Source organism: Budorcas taxicolor, chromosome 3 (genome assembly GCF_023091745.1).
Source record: "Budorcas taxicolor isolate Tak-1 chromosome 3, Takin1.1, whole genome shotgun sequence".
Classification (NCBI taxonomy): domain Eukaryota; kingdom Metazoa; phylum Chordata; class Mammalia; order Artiodactyla; family Bovidae; genus Budorcas; species Budorcas taxicolor.
In genome coordinates, this window is record NC_068912.1 from 105,309,258 (window position 1) to 105,325,366 (window position 16,109).

The 16,109-nt window shown below is 55.8% G+C and overlaps 2 protein-coding genes across 8 annotated transcripts in view; both read left to right on the forward strand.

The window, feature by feature from the left end:
- The window catches only part of SCMH1 (Scm polycomb group protein homolog 1), a 216,476-nt gene extending 210,059 nt beyond the window's left edge, over positions 1-6,417 (forward strand). For all 7 annotated transcript variants that reach the window (XM_052638227.1, XM_052638233.1, XM_052638234.1 and 4 more), the window contains 2 exons: positions 4,068-4,198; positions 5,255-6,417. In XM_052638227.1, the coding sequence (XP_052494187.1) occupies positions 4,068-4,198; positions 5,255-5,380 (257 nt within the window). In that variant the 3' untranslated portion in view covers positions 5,381-6,417. The remainder of the gene's footprint in view (positions 1-4,067; positions 4,199-5,254) is intronic.
- A 5,640-nt stretch (positions 6,418-12,057) lies between these two features.
- Positions 12,058-15,659, forward strand: SLFNL1 (schlafen like 1). The gene is made up of 4 exons (XM_052638081.1): positions 12,058-12,444; positions 14,185-14,685; positions 14,801-14,944; positions 15,531-15,659. The coding sequence occupies exons 1-4, from the start codon at positions 12,058-12,060 to the stop codon at positions 15,657-15,659; spliced, it is 1,161 nt and encodes a 386-aa protein (XP_052494041.1).
- The last annotated feature ends 450 nt before the right edge of the window (positions 15,660-16,109 follow it).

Below are 16,109 nucleotides of genomic sequence, written 5' to 3' on the forward strand. Positions count from 1 at the left end.
GACTGGGGCCTGGCCCCATTACACCTGACTAGGCACCTGGAGAGCAGCTGAAGCTCTGGGATTAGCTTGAGAACAGCAGGAACCAAATGCCAACGACTCAGAGCCAAAGGGACGGGGAAGGAGTCCTCCGTTCATTCATGAGCCATTTATGTGAACACCATCTGTGTTTGTCAGGGGGACACAAAAATCAGTCATTTCTTGTCCTTAAGGAGTTCAAAGTCTTGTAGGAGAGACAAACACTTAAATAGATAATAGTAAAATAACATCCAGAGTGTGGCTGCAGAGATGAGTTGTATGAAAACTGAAAGAAGGAACACCTCACTCAAGCTTGTTATCCAGGGTAAGCTTCCTTGAGAAAGTGTCTGAGGTTTTAAAGTTGACTGTGTGAAAATATCAGGGGTTGTGGTAGGTGGGGAGAGCTTTCCAGGGAAGAGCGTGCAGCATGGGCAAGGGCACAGGGATGAGAACTAACACAGATTGTACCCGCAAGTGTATGTAGTTTGGTATTACTGAAAAACAAAGGGTATTTCTGGGGCTTCAAAGAGAAAATCCTGGAAGGGTCAGTGGTTGTACCATAGAGGACCTTAAATGCCATGTTAAAGAGTTTGGGGTTGATCTTGTAACTAATGGGAAGCTCTGGAGACTTTTACTAGAGGCAAGACCTAAATAGGTTTGTGTTTCAAATAGGTCATTAACTACTGTGTTGAGGATGGATTTGAGGAAGGACAAGACTAGAGAGACCACTTAGGAGGTTACTAAAATGGGCCACTCCCAAAGTGATAAAGGCCTAGATTAGGGCAGTGGTAGGTTTGTAGAAGAGAAAATAGATGTGAAAACTCTTCATGAGGTCAATATAGTCATATTTAAGGGTTGGGAGGAAGGAGTGGGAATGTTGCCCAGGTTTCTAGAAGGGGTGATTGAACAGATGGTGCCATTCTCTGGTGAGAGAGAACTAACCATAGAAGAGAAGGGGAGGGAGCCCATGGGTCTGTCTAGGTGATACCCAGCAGGCAGTGGCTGTGCAAGTCTGATCCTCAGGGAAGAGGACTGAGCTGAAGGTACACACTTAGGAGTTCGCAGATAGAAGTTGAAGCTGGAGAGTAAAATGACACCCACTTCCCAGAATTTTGTGTAGAATGAAAAGAACAGTTGACCAAAGAAAGAGTTCTACGGACCAACAAAGTTCAGGAGGAGGGAGCAGGAAGAGGATCCTGCCAGGGGCAGAGGAGCAGTCAGATGTGAGGAAAAGCAGGAGAATTGGATACTGTGGTGGCCAGGGGCACAGAGACTACGAGTCTAACCCAAAAGGTTCAGTAGAATAAGGACTGAGAAATACCTACTGGAAATGGTGATTAGAAGGGAATTGCTGATCTTAGTAAGTAAGAGCAGCTTCAGTGGTGCTGGAGGCTGGTGAGGGAGGTTTGCTGTGGGTAGGCATATCAAGGAGAGTTTGATGAGGAAAAGAAGGAGGTGACGAAGGTCTTCTAGAGTGGGTGCACGCTGGGCATATTTGTCAGCAGACAGCCTGAGCCTTCCATGAAGAAGAAATTAAGAATATAGGAAAGACGAATATAGAAATGAAGGCCTTGGAGGTGTTGGGAAGGATTAAGGGTCAGTCTTATGACAGAAGAAGGCAAACCTTTCTCTCTGAGACTGGAAGAAGACTGTGGCCAAGAGTGAATGGAGAGAGGGCTGAGCAGGGAGGGGCTCAGGAGTGCTGGGAGATGGGATGAGCCATAAAGAATACAAGAAAAATAGGTCAAGGAAGAGGGCATAGTTTGCAGAAACACCAAAGGTCCTGCATTGTTTGGAGCTTGGAGACCAGTTTGCAAGGGTTTCTTCTGTGGTTCTTAGAAACCTAGATGTGGGTGAGAAAAAAACGGTTTGAGAGTTAAGATTTTACATTGAGCTAACAGGACAAGAAGGGGTGGGGAGCTTGTAATCAGTGGAGCTGGAGGAGGAGTGGTTTAGATCATCGACACTGTCTCCGGACAGGGGGCATAGAAGCAGGGCTGAGAGGCGGCTGAAGGATGGGGAGACTGTAAGTCTGATGTGCTAAACGTCTTTGTGATATAAGGGTCATAGTGGACGTACATCCCAAGAGAGTTGGAAAGGTGAGAGGTTGGAGTCAGAGAGGTGGGTGTTTGAAATTCTGAAGTGGATTTGTTCCAAGTGATCCAAGAACCAGACAATGAAGCTGGTAGTGGGTATTTGAAGTAGAATAGCAATGAAAATCACTGAAAGCAACGCAGTTGGATGGATTTCCTCTGAGGATTATGGCAGCAATTAGGATGGAACCGGAGTTAGTGAGTTAAATCCCCAAAAGTCTTCACTTAACAAAGAGCAGAAACCCAGAGATTTGAAAATGTATGTGATCAGGAAGAGCAGATGCTCAGTACATGTTTGGCCTCTGAAGAACACTAGCTTCTGTTGGAGGATGGTCTAAAAGCAGCAATGGGGAGACAGGAGAAAGCCATCTCCACACCCACTGTGGCCTCCCGCAGCCCAGGGACAGACTAGGTGTGGAAGAATAAGAAGAGTCCCCTTAGCAAGGCCTGCAGGAGCAGAGGGCATTCTAAGGAAGGCTGAGACAGAGGAGCCCAGGATACTGCTTCTCAACCCCAAGCCCAACAAGGCCCCAGATGGAGCCATGTAAGGAGCTCTGAGGTAGAGTCCCTACCTTGAGGCTTAAGTCACCTCAGCCTCAAGACAGACTTCGTCTGGTGGGGGAGACAGAAAAATATACATGGAACTATTACATATGATCATTCATTCATTTAGCAGACATATTTGATCATCATCTCTGGCAGAGCAGGCACTCTTGTGTGCTGTGAAAGGCAAATTCTCTCCTCCTGTGTGTCTGCCTACGCTCAGCGCTCTGTTCAGCACTGCTTCACTTCCCCTGCCAGAAGTACGGGTCTCCACACACCAAGCAAGTCCACCATTCCAGCTGGGCGTCCCGCAGTTTAACCCTGTTCTGACACTTAACTCCCTGGAGGAAGTGTCAGGGTCCACAGAATTGAGGGTGGGGGAAAGGGGAAGATGAAGCAGAAAGGGCCAGATGATGGGGTACCTTCTAGGCCATGGTAAGGGGCTCAGCCTTATTTCAGGTATGCATTTTGAAGCTGTTGTATTGATTGACATGATCCAATTACTTTTTAAAAGTTGTTTTGACTGCTTTATGGAGAAGAGATTATTAGAGTGATGTGATGGGGGAACGTGTATAGAGATTGAGCTGTAACCAAGAGATACGTGAAATGCTTTTATGAGACCAATTTTTTCAGGATGAGACCTGGAAAAGCTTCATAAAGGAGCTGAAGCCAGCTCTTGTTTAGTTAAGTTAGAGTCTGCCAGAAGGAAAGGAGAAACTGAAGGGCGAGAAGGGGGCACATTCCAGGCAGAGGGGATGAAGCCTGCCAGAGAGCCATGCAGGTGATGAACGTACAGAGAGCTCAGATCCCACTGGGGCAACGGCCAAGACTGAAATAAAAGCTCTAAGCAGGGCACTAAATTAACATTGAGATTCCTGGCAGCGAAGGCAAAGCTGTATTCTACCTCCAAGTATTTGGCTATAACGAAGTCAACTATTCTCCAGGCCTTGGAAGAGACACAGGTTATTATTATCTGCCACTTTTTTTCCTCCCTGGGCCCCAAGGTCTTAGCTCGAATCTTACCCAGCTCCCAAGGTACCTCTAGAAACGGGCCCCAGAGCCAAAGCAAAAGCAGCCTCACCTACCAGCCCCTCCCTCCACCCCAACCCAGATAATCCTCTCACCTCATCACTACCCTTGACTCAGATCCAGCCTCAGTCACAACCTCAGTGTAAAATTCCTTCTGACCATTTCCAGAATCAGACCTACGCTTAAGATTTGAGTGAAGAAGGGTCTCAGGGCCTCAGTCCCTTTGTGGAGAAACCCTGCTCGCCCTCAGTCACCTCTGGTTCCTCTGCTCTGGCCCTGCTCTAAGCCCCAGTGGTCACACAGGGCCCCTGGGACAGGCTGTGGAGAGTGCAGGCCAGTTACAGCCCAGTCCCCGCCCCTTACGGCAGGTGTCCTTCTGTCCTGCAGGGTCGGACCGCCGGGATGCCTCTCGACTGAGTGGCCGGGACCCCTCCTTGTGGACGGTTGAGGATGTGATGCAGTTTGTCCGGGAAGCTGATCCCCAGTTTGGACCCCATGCTGACCTCTTTCGCAAACACGTAGGTACCCCTGCCCGACCTCTCCTGTATCCGCCGGGTATCTTGCTTCTGCAGTTTATAGACTCTTAAAGGGCACAAGCCATGTATTTGTTCCAAGCCCCTTGAAACTGAGCGCAGATGATACCATACAAACTTAGTGACAGAGTCTTGGGTCCCAAATGGCCTTCACTGGGCACTGAACACTCCTTTAGTGTTGGCCCTGATTCAGCCACACTCCTACTGGATCCCTGGACAGGACTCTCCTCTTCTAGGAGCACTTGCTCTCCTCTCTACCTGCTGTGGTCTAAGGCCAAGGCCAGGTTAAAGAGTCCCTTGTCGTGTGGCTCCCGTTCTCCAACCTCATCAGAACCCCATTCTCTACTTCATCTGCTGTGAGCCCCAGCATCTTGTCAAGTGACCGTTTGGCCCTGTGGCCAGGGACTGCCGAGGACCCCCCTGCAATGACCGAACTCCTGATTTGGGGCTCAAACCTGGTTCCCAGTAGGCCCTGCTGCTTGGTGCTGTCTGCACTCTGGGTACTCAGAACAGCTCTGCTGCTTTCACGGGTCACCTGCTTCTTCATGCCAGGTGGGCTGGAGAGTGCTCTTAGATCAGTCCTGTGGGTCTCACAGCTGCTCACTGAGTGCTTGCTTTGTGTGTGGCTCATGAGGAGGGCTCCCTGCTGCCCAGGAAGGAAAGTGACTCTCCAGACAGCCCTTGCCGGTCAATACAGAAATAGTCTGTCATGAGTGGCAGGGACACTGACTGGGGAGGCTTCCTGGGAAGAGCTGGGATTGAGCTTGATCTCAGAGGTTTGGAAGGGCAGAGAGGGCGGCCTCTCGGGCAGCAGAGAAAGGAGATTCCTGCAAATATGCGTGAAGAGCTTAACCTGGGGGGTTCAGTGGTGACGCTGTAGAGGGGTGGTTAGAGACAGAAGCTGGGCGGAACAGGTAGGCTTCGGTGTCACAGCAGGTTCACAGGGCTCCATGTGGCTGGCACCTCCCCAGAGGGTCTTTGGTAAGAACCTGGGTGGACAGACCACCCAGGCCTCTGATGGCGTCCCCCTCCTCCCCCCAGGAGATCGATGGCAAAGCCCTGCTCCTGCTGCGCAGTGACACGATGATGAAGTACATGGGTCTGAAGCTGGGGCCTGCCCTCAAGCTCTGCTACCACATTGACCGGCTGAAGCAGGGCAAGTTCTGAGCAGGGCAGTGAAGCCTGGACAGCCGAGGGGTCCAGCAGAGGGGGCTCTTCTCCCAGGAAGGAGGGCCATCAGGCACCTCAGCAGGGTCCGAGGCACCTCAGGACTCCAGGAGGCTGTGTGGAGCCACCACCACTGCCCCCTCCTGCCATGAGATGTCCTTCCATGAAGGACTGAGGAGCGGGGTGCAGCCCAGGCACTGCTCTTCCCCTCAGCCCCGTCTTGGCTCTGAGGCCCCGTGTATTTATTTCACAGGCCTGGGTGGCCTGCCTCCAGGAGTTTAGACTGAACACCTTCCAGGTGATGGAGGAAGGAGCTGACCTGTGAGGTCTCAAAAGATTGAGGCCCTGAAGCGACATGCGCGCCCGGTTCCCTCACCAGCCACTGGGCCTGGCGGTGTGGCTCCCATAGCTCCTGCCTTCTCCTCACGAGATCCACAGATCCCAAACTCATGGTGCAAACCTCTACCTTTTTTAAAAAAAGATCTTTTCTTATTATTAATTTATTGTTTCTGGCACTTGGGCAAGCCCTCCCGTTCATATCCCTCTTGCTCCAGACACTGGTTTCAGGAGGAGGGCGACCACACTGCCCTAGCCCCACACAGGCCCTCTCCGGAGAGCTGTGGCCCCTTCTCAGAGGACATTACCCAGGCACTTTCTCCTTGGGATGGACAGACCTACCAAGCCTTGACCACGTCATTCAGCACAGGGAGGAGAGGGTCCCTGTCATCTCCCCTCTCTCCCTCCGCTGGGCCCTCTGCAGCCCCGGCCTCATCTGTGGGAACAGGGGTTCCTGCCCTGCACTGCCCCGCCACAGCTCCTTGCCCTGGCCAGAATTGCTGCCAAAGAAGGTTGGGCCCAGTGTTTTAAGCCAAGAAGGCCCTAAGATGGATGGGAGAGGATGGTCTCTAGGCTGGAGTCTGGTTGCACCCACTCCACTGTCCACAGGCTTCTTTTGTAAGCAAATCAGCAGTTCACCTGCCCCTGCTGCCATCTGGACTTATTTTATGTCAATTTGTTTATAAATAAAAAAAAATATAGATGCCAGTGTCTTTGCAATCAGTCAGCAGACAAATCAATATGCCTCCGAAGGGCAGGTCATTCCCCTTGCCTTTGCCATAGCTCCTCGTTTTTGTTTATGAGGAAACTTGGACAGGATGCTCCCTGAGTTCTTATGACTCCAGCAGTCCCTAAAGAACAGGCTGTCTGCCAGAGGCCCGCTGGGGCCCAGCCTTGCGTAGCCCCTGGGGAGCCAGTGTGCAGTCCATGGTCTGCCCTCAAAGGGCTTTGCCCTGGTGCAGCAGACAGCAGCAAGCACGGCAGCCCTAGGAAGCCCGAGCAGAAGGCACAGCGTTAGGGCCAGCAGCTGCAGCGACCCTCTGTGGCAGGGGTGAGGAGATGCAGGCTAGCCTGGCCTGCAGGGTGCCCCTTGTGCCATCCAGAGGCCGGGAAGTCCAGTCCACCCCCTGCCTGTGTATGAAGGGGCCGTAGCACAGCGCAGGGCAACCTGGTTAGAGTGACACACCATTGCATGCCCCACACGCTGCTCTGTGCGAATCAGAATGCCCCCAGCTGACCTTCACAGCAGACCCACTATAGATGAGGAAACTGAAGCTCTGATCATGCAGGCAGAAACTGCCAAAGGAGGCCTTTAAAGCCAAGTAATCCGACTCCAAGGCCGAGGTCCCAGCCAGTGCAGCCATTTATTGTGATGCTTTGGGTGGGTCCTTTCCCGTCTTTGGACCCGTTTGGCTCTGGTGGGGTTAGATGAGACCTCTAAGGATCCTACCTGCCCTCACCAGTGACTGGTTGGTTGCAACATGGTCTTTTCCACTTGGCCACTGTGAGAGCATAATCTTGGGCCCCCTGCAGCAGTAAGGGTCAGGGCTGCTGAACCAGAATAAGCCCATTTTCCACAGATTCCCAGACCTGTGTCCAGTGGGCTTTGTGGTTCATTCAGGGTACTCCCGAAGAAGGCCTTCTTGGGCCCTGATGATGAACTTCTGAATGTGAGAGTAACACCAGCATATGCAGGCAGGCCAGACATGCTGCCAGTCCTGGCTTGTGGAGCAAACTGGTTCCCACCCCACCCTGCCCCTTGTCAGGTCATCAGGGAACACTATTTAAGGACTTCTTATGCTAAGTTGTTTATATACATTAGCTCTCTTAAACCTCGCTACATCTCAGAGATAGCTACCATATTCCCCCATGTTAAAGATGAGGAAACTGAAGCTTAGAGAGGTGAAGTTACTTGCCCCAAATTCCATAGCTAATGGGGGTGTGAGACATCATACTGCCTGCAACACCCAACAGGTGGCTTTTGTCTTAGATCCCACTCACCGTGCAGACTACACAGGCTACTGTCAGACCGGAAGTGCTGCCAGCAGGGCAGTAAGAAGCAGGCCTTTTCAGTGGGGTAGTCATTACAGAGCCCACAGTCGCCCAGGACTATCCTTTGTTGCCCAGGTTGCAGCTCAGGTTTAAGGGGATAAGACATACCAGGGAGAAGTGGGGTTCACCTTGGCTTAGAAGTATCACACCCCAGGGCAGCCAGTAACTCCCCACTGCCATCCGCAGAGCTTCCAGGTCTGGGCAGGATGTGCCTACTAAGTCCCTGGCCTTAGGAAGCCCCACAGGAAGGGATGTGTACAATCCATGCGCTGCACTCCTAGACCAGGGGACTTAGAGTCGGGGCCGTTCTACTGTAAGCACTGTTTCCTTGAAATAGTCGACATTCCATTTTTATCTGGTTTCCAAGGGAACAGAACCAGAAAGGTAACCAAATATCAAATTCTGCAGAAGAGAGGATTTGTTACCCTTTCATTCATGCTGCCCTAGCCCCTGGGGTCAGAATTGAATGTCATTTAAGAGAAACAAAAAGCAAAAAACCCAGCCTAAACTTTTGAAACTATTTCACAAAGCCAAGCTTTCTAATAGTGACCCAGAGTCATCCAAAGAAGCTGAAGCGGTCCCTGGCAGGTGAGGCCACACCGTTGACCCCAACAGTGCAGCCACCCACAGAGCGGGAAGGCACGTGGGAAAGCAGGGCTGAGCACAGAGGCCTCCCGAGCGCAGCTTCCCGTGCCCACCCTCATCGCCGTGACAAGGAGAGACGTTGACTCTGGTGCTAAGGAGCATGAGGAAAGAAGAACCCAGGCCCTTTAGGAGAGAAGGGTCCAGGCTCCACTTAGGGCTGAATCCTTTGAGAACCTCTATGCCCTGTCCCCCCTCCCCTGTGACCACTCCCCACCTGCCAGCCACATCATGGCCTGTATCCCTGGGCTCTGCCGTCTCTCTTGTCCAGGCCATTAGTCCTGAGCGGAAGTGTCCACACCACTCCTCTTTGGTGTTTTGTGGAACAACCTGAGGCCCTTCTCTGGCCTGTGGCATTGGTGGGCCCAGTAGACACACTATTTCTGCCCTCATGCCCAATGCCATGACCCCTCAGAAGAAGCACAGGTGACATGCTGGTCATCTTTACAACCACGACTGAAAGCATAGAAATCATTCTGCTTGAGGGACTCCAGACACTGTCTCCTCCCCATGTCGTCCCTCCACTTTTTGCAGTCTCCTTTAACTTAAGGGCCCAAGTCACCCCATCCCATCAGGGAAGCTCCACAGCTGGAAACCTGCAGGCCAAGTGAGAGAATTATGTATTTGTGCTTGGCCTGCAGCAACCAAAGCCACTGAGGATGGTTCCAGGGGCCAGCGGCCAATAGGTCCCAGGGTATAGGCACCGGGTCCGAGATACCTTTGGGCTGTGGGCCGACCCTGTCAGAGGGTGGGCAGGAATCTACCAGCCGCTGGTACGCAAGGGAGACTAGAGTGTTCCTGGGGCCGAAGGGTGAAGGCTGCCTCTATCTACACCCCGCCTTCCCCTGAGTCCCAGAGTTTGCTCTCCTGGCATCCTGCCCTCTCCAGCATAAGGCTGAGCTCAGTCCCTGCCCACACCCCACCCCTACCCCTCAGCTGCGGTTCTTAGGCAGCTTGCTCAGACATCCATGCTCTCTGTGGTGTCAGGGGTCCCAGCCACGGGCGCCACCCAGTGGACACTCCCCAGATAACGTGAGAAGAGCCCTATCTACAGCCTCCCTCTGCCCCTCATCTTTGGGCCCACCTCACCTTCTCAAATTTAAATTCAAGAAGTCTTTTACCTCCAGTGCTAAGGAGGGTTATCAGTAAGGTCACAGACATCCTTAAGAGGACTGAAGGGAGCTGCTTGTTCCATAACACTGAACTCACGTCTGCCACCACCTAGCTCCTACAAAGCCTGGGGTGCTGTAAATAACCCAGTTACACTGCAGTGCATTTCAGTATTTAAAATATCATTTTGCAAATGTATTTAGTGCTTACAACGAAAGACAGTTTTTATCCCCCCGGCCGAAAAAAGATGGAACTGATGTTCAACTCACATAAGGTTAACAGAGCCCAGGGAAATACGTAATACAATCATTGAAAGACATTTCCAGTAAGAATGGGGAGAGATGTGGCACTCAAATCCATCTGGGAAATTTCATGCCGAACAGCTGGTTGATAGTGAGGCCCCTGGAGAAGGATGTTATGTTCACGTTTGTTCTCTGGTACATGTCTCATCTGTCAGGGCACCTCTCCTGACCCTCTGTCAGTCTCTGCCTAACTCAACATGGCTTAACAGCCTAAATCAGCCACAGCCCACCCACCCCCCCGCCCCCCGCTCGCCTTGTACACTTTCTGTGAGAACAGCTCATGATGGCAGAGTCTAGAAAGGCCTGAAGAGGAAGACCCCAGAGAGCTTAGAGCTGTTACCCCGTAACTCTGGGCATGACTGCAGAGACCAGGCAGCACTGGCTGCAGAGCCCCCCCCAGAGCCTCACAGTACCACCTCTCAGGGCCTGGAGCCTCCTCTTGCCCCCACACCACAGTCGCTCAGGTTCCCCAACCAAGCTTCTGCCTCAGTCCCTCAGGGAAACAAAAATTCATTAGCATCTTCAGAACGGGCTGCTCAGAAGAGGAGGTCAACCTTTGCACCTGCCCTTGGACACCACCCTCCGCCCCGCACCCCATCAGAGCTTGCAGAAGCAGTGGGGAAGTGCTGCCTACATCTGCATCATGAAAAGCACCATCACAGCCCCCACCCACCCAAGAACGGATTTCTGCATTAATGAAGACCGTGTATCACCCGAATCTTGGTACCTGTTGAATAGCAGGTGACAACCCTGTCCTTCGAAAGACATGGCAGTGCTTGACCTATTTCTCAGGGCTCTTCAGGACAGGAGCCATCTCTGCAGCCCTGGAACCAACTGCATTCTGATCCCTGCTCAGGGAGCCTGGGATTGGTAACTGAGGTGGGAGGTGAGGCCCAGTGTGGGCACAAGGGCCTGGAGAGACCTGGCAGAGGGAGGAAGTGTGTCTTCAGCCCCTGGATTCTAGGAGCTGTCCGGAAGGAGCCCCCCACCAAGTTGCACAGGACATCTGTCTACATGGGGGTGGGATGTCAGGGAGAAGTGTTCCTGACCCTCTTCATAGCCCACCTGCTGGAGGCATTGTCGACTCTCCTGAGCTCACAGAGGTAGATGCACAGGCCCCGCCCACTTCCCACAGCCCTGGCTCCCCCTCCTGAGCCAAGCCCCTAAGCGCCCTGGGGAGCTGCTGGCCAGGGGTCAGGGGTCTGTGGGAGCTGAGGGCTGGCACCTCCCATGCTCCCCCAGGAACCATCAGGACATGAGGGTCATAGGCCTTCCTCTTCCCCCTATTCCCGTTTGCCCTGAATGGCCCCACTCCAGCAGTGGTGGCCCCCAGACCCTGACTGCCTTAAGGATTCAATCTGAAAAGATGCAGGCCAGCCATACCTGCCACAGAGACCGGAGGCTCGGTGTGTGTGGGTGAGTGGAGGGGCTGGTGTGTGCACAGCTCAGGAGCAAGGTCCCTGGCCTAGTGAGAGGTGGTGGGGGATGTACCCAAGGGCCCAGCTCTGACCCTTCCTCGCTTCCTCTCCCTGGACCCAAACCGGAGGATTTGGTCGAGACAAACTTCCTCAGATTATATGTATATATGCAAACGCTGTTGTCCTGTGAGGGGCCATAGCTTCCATCAGTGTACCCAAAGCATAAGAACCTCTCTCTAAACCCTCTGACCCAGCCTGACCCCTTCAGAGCCTCTGCTGGGCTCACACCAGCTTCAGAGCAGGCAAGAAGCCCAGGGAGTCCATGACTAATCCTCAGAGCCCTGGGTTAACGCCCTAGCCTGGGACTTCCTGAGGGAAGACAGGCCCGCTGAGGCCAGTGACAGGATATGGGGGCCCCCCAGAGACCTGAGTTCTGCCTCTCCCCCTCTTTGGTCGTACTGCCTCAGTCTTCCCTTCTGTGGAAATGGAGCGGCAGGCACACACGCTCTGTTCGCTGGCTCAGCTCTGACTCCCCTCTTCCCTGTCCTAGGCCTTGGGTGGGGGGCAGGGCCCTTCCTGCTGGCTCTCTGCCCACCCTCTCTCTCTCTCTCTGGCCCTCCTCAGCCCCTGTCAATCTGTGAACCTCCCCGGAGCCTCGGCCTCCCCGAGTCCCCTGGGAGGCCCTGGGCCAGGCTGAGAGCCCAGGCCCTGGGAGGAGCAGCCAGTGGTGAGGAATCCTAGAAGCCCCTCCAGGGGAGGCCCCTCTGGAGACTCCCAGGAAGAGACCACCAAAACACAGGCGCCCCCGACCCCTGCCATGGAGCCCCCAGGCAAGCAGCCCCTGCGGGAGCTTCCCCCAGAAGAGCCCCCGCCTGAGGACTTGGGTGCCAAGGCAGCTCCCAGCAGGCATGTTCTCTACGTGGGCCACCTGAACCCCCAGTTCTCGGTGCCGGTCCTCACCTGCCTGCTGAGAGACGCCCTGGAGCGTCTTGAACTGCCGGTGGCGCGAGAGCACATTGAGGTCGTCCGGCGGCCACGCCAGGCCTACGCGCTGGTGCAAGTGGCCACCCCCGAGGACACCCTGGCCTCCCTGCCCCAGCGCCTGCACACGGCCTGGGGGCAGCACCAGATCATCAAGGAACTGGTGGCCCGCGGGAAGGAGCCGGTGCTGGGTGAGGGCCGGGAGCCTTCAAACCACCAAGAGGTAAGCAAGGCTTCCCGCAGCAGGGGGGCCGCCAGCCCCAGAGCCTCCCTCGAGAGAGGCCTCAGTGTAGATGGCCTTGCCCGGTGGGCGTGAGGGGTGTCTTTGAGGAACTGGGGACAAATTGGCAAACTGGGGCTTGCTACTCAAATAACCATGGTCCCAGAGGGACACTGACCCTTGGAGCTTGCCTCCAGCCTGGAAGCAAGTGAAAGCCTGAGTATCAGACCCTCCCTGCGTCCATCTACAGCCAGCAGGTGGGTCCGGCCAAGCCAGGCCCAAGCATATACAAGGGTCCTGACCTCCTTGGCTGAGTTCATCCACTCAGTTGACACACACCTGCTCCAGCTGGCAGCGCAGTGGAGAGTCGGGCTTGACCCTGCCCTCGGGGAGCCCTGCTTCTATGAGCAGAGCCAGACCCTTCCAGGGCGGTGGAGGGGGAGGCAGCCTGGAACTGGAGAAGGACCCAGGAAGGTCCTCACTGATCTCTGAGGACAGATTCCCCAGGGAGTGAACCCAGGCTGGGGCTTAGGCAATGGGACTGACTCCATCAAAGGACATCCCTAGCAGAGGGATGGGGCACATACCAGGAGCCCAGGTGAGGGTGGCGGCATTTGCAGGGTGGTTGGTGGCTGTCCCGGGGTGGGGGGGGGGGGACTGACGAAGAAAATCAGGCCGGAGGGCAGGGCTGTGAGACCACAGCAGTGCCAGAAAAAGTGGGCTTTTGTGGGAGAGGAGGGAACAGTCAACTCACTTCTTGAATTCTCCTCCTCCTCGAATTTTGAATTCTTGAACTGAATTTCCTTCTGGATGAAGCCTCCATGACATTTAAACTGTTGCAGAGCTACATGGGCTTACATTTCAAGACCTGTGGCCTGATGGCACGTTTATATGACACTGAGGCTGCTCTCAAGTCTCTGCTAAGCTTGTCTTTGGGAGCTGCTGGTAGGGCAGCTGGGAATGGCTCTCATCACCACCCCAGCCCGCACTGAGCTCCCAACCCTGGAAGCTGCTTTTGGAGGCTGAAAGGCAGCAGGGAACCAGGGAAGGGTTTTCAGCACAGCGTGACTGCGGGACTTATATCTGAGGTCAGCGAGAGAATGGATAGGACGAGGACCTGGAGGCAGGGAGTCGGACGGTGAGACCTAGACCGGGGCAGCGGCCCTGAGCAGGCTGCTCCTGGAGCCCTCACACAGCAGAAACCACGGAAGGGACTCAGGAAGGCCCAAGGATGGGAGAGATTCAGGCCCGGATCAACCAGGCTTTCAGGGAGACTAGGAAAGGGGTGGGATCTTTGGGAGGCCCTCTCAATTCAGAGACCTGCAGCTGTGTCACAGGGGACCTCAGGGCGCTGAGGCATCTTCCAGAATGATCCAACCCTGTGTCTCCTAGGCCGATGCAAAACCCGAGGGCAGAGAGCAGCTGCAGGTGTCCCAGCTCCCGCTGGAAAGGAGAGCTCCTCCCCCACAAGCCTCCCATGGTTCACCTGGGAAGAGGGCGGAGCACTGGCTGCTTCAGACCCTCGACCCACAGGGTTTCCCACATTGGCCCCGGCACGGTGGGCAGAATTAGGCCCCTCCGACCGGGAGGGGCATCAGGATGCCCTGTGTGGGCTGGGCCCCGGGGGCGGGGGTTGGAGGGGAGGAGGGAGATGGGGGTTCTGGCCGCCTGTCCCTCCGGATTGGCTCCTAACTCTTGCCAGGAGCATACACCCTGCTCTTGCCCCCACCCCCACTCCAGCAGGAAGAGGAGAGTGGCCCCAGCCCCGGCCTGGTCCTGGGCTCCAGCCCTCCGAGAGCCAGGCCGGCCCGACCCCTTCCCACCCGGGCATTGGGTCCGCAAGGAGTCTCCCCCAGCTGGCCCAGCGGCACGCGCTCAGACAGCGCCATCACGCACCAGGGCATCCTGGGCCAGGAGCGCCTCTTCCAGGGCGCCTTCCTGGGCAACGAGACGCGCAACCTGGAGTTCAAGCGCGGCGGCGGCGAGTACCTGAGCCAGGCCTTCAAGCACCACTTGCGGCGCTACGTGTGCGCCTTCCTCAACAGCGAGGGCGGCAGCCTGCTGGTGGGCGTGGAGGACAGCGGCCTGGTGCAGGGCGTCCGCTGCAGCCACCGCGACGAGGACCGCGTGCGCCTGCTGGTGGACTCCGTCCTGCAGGGCTTCAAGCCCCAGGTCTTCCCCGACGCCTACAGGCTCACCTTCATCCCCGTGGTCAGCACCTCCACCACCGACACGCCCCTCAAGGTGAGCCCTGCCCCCAGGCTGCCCGGGAGCCAGCGAGGCAGGGCCGACGCCAGGCGGGGCGGGGCCGCACGCTGCCCGGTGCGGCGCCCGCAGAGCTGCCGTTGCCCTTCCCAAGGTGATCCGCCTGCGCGTGCAGGCTCCCAAGGCCCAGGCCGAGCCGCAGCTCTACGAGACCGACCAGGGGGAGGTGTTCCTGCGGCGGGACGGGAGCATCCAGGGCCCGCTGTCCGTGCGCGCCATCCAGGAGTGGTGCAGGCAGGTGCGTGGCCCAGGCCCCGGCTGGGCGGGGAGGGGGCCCCTCAGCCATTCACCAGGCAGGCCTGGGGTCGTCGGGTTTCCCACCAGTGCTCCCACGGGGAGCAATAAGCCCGCTGCATCCCAGATTCCTCTGCAGTGTAACTGGAGGAGCAGGGAGAGCAGTGTCAAAGCTTTAAGACAAACCCAAGAACTGTGTACTGCACTTGGGGGAGGTCCTTAAGCTGGGAGTGAGTGCTTAAGTGAGTGCTGGACGCAGCCCCAGAGAAGAGCTTTCTCAAGAGGGGAACATCAGGTGACACAAAAACAGAGGGCGAGGGCTGACAGGACAGGGTGAGAGGCTGCAGAGGGCGAGTCACCCCAGGGTCTGGAAGGCTGGCAGGACTTTGCCCAAGACCCCAGGGCTGCTTGGTCAGGGAACCTGGCTTCTCCACCGACCAGGCCCAGGGTGGTGCCCAGTGGCCTGGAGCAGGCAACCCCCCACCCCACGACCACTTCCAGGCTCTCTCGGCCTCGCCTCCCTCCCATCAGTTCAGCCCCGGGTCTCAGCTGTCGTCAGCTCAGACCTGGCTTCTCCCGTGTCCCCTCAGAAGTGGATGGCTGAGCTGAGCAAGCTGGAGGAGAGGCTGCGGGCGCTGACGGCCGAGAAGGAACAGCTCCAGCAGCAACTGCAGCAGCAGCAGCACAGGCCCGTCTCCTGCACGTGCTGCATCTTGTGAGGGCCCAGTGCCCCACCTGGAACATGTGGGGCTTTCCTGCTTGACCCTACGTTGCCCCCAATAAAACCAGTCTGGGCTGCTCAGAGGTGGACAGGAACACTGCACTTCCTGGCTCCTACGACACCGTGCACACAGGCTGGTCCCCACGTGGTGTCAGTCCTGAGCAGACCCTGGGCTGTGTAGCTAAGAAACTGCTCTCAGCATGAGCCCTCCCCCCAGATCCCACCCCAAGGGGCCTTACTTTCAGAAAGAACTGGGCCAGTGCACTCCCTGGGCTGGGCTGGCAGGGACTGTCCTTCTCCCTGAAGGGCTCATGTAGTGTAGCTCAGGCTGGGGTCCCTGAACTCCCAACGGCTAGGCAGGGCCAGAAAAGGATTCATTCTTCTCTGCAGATGGCATGTGGCTAACTGTTCCAGCTGACAGACCACCCTGCAGCCCCTGCCCTGGCTT

Bases quoted from the DNA above. Each gene is read 5' to 3' on its own strand.
- SLFNL1 (XM_052638081.1), top strand. From the start codon at position 12,058: ATGGAGCCCCCAGGCAAGCAGCCCCTGCGGGAGCTTCCCCCAGAAGAG. The intron at 12,445-14,184 runs GTAAGCAAGGCT...CCACTCCAGCAG, and splicing joins AGCCTTCAAACCACCAAGAG to GAAGAGGAGAGTGGCCCCAG. The intron at 14,686-14,800 runs GTGAGCCCTGCC...GCCCTTCCCAAG, and splicing joins CCACCGACACGCCCCTCAAG to GTGATCCGCCTGCGCGTGCA.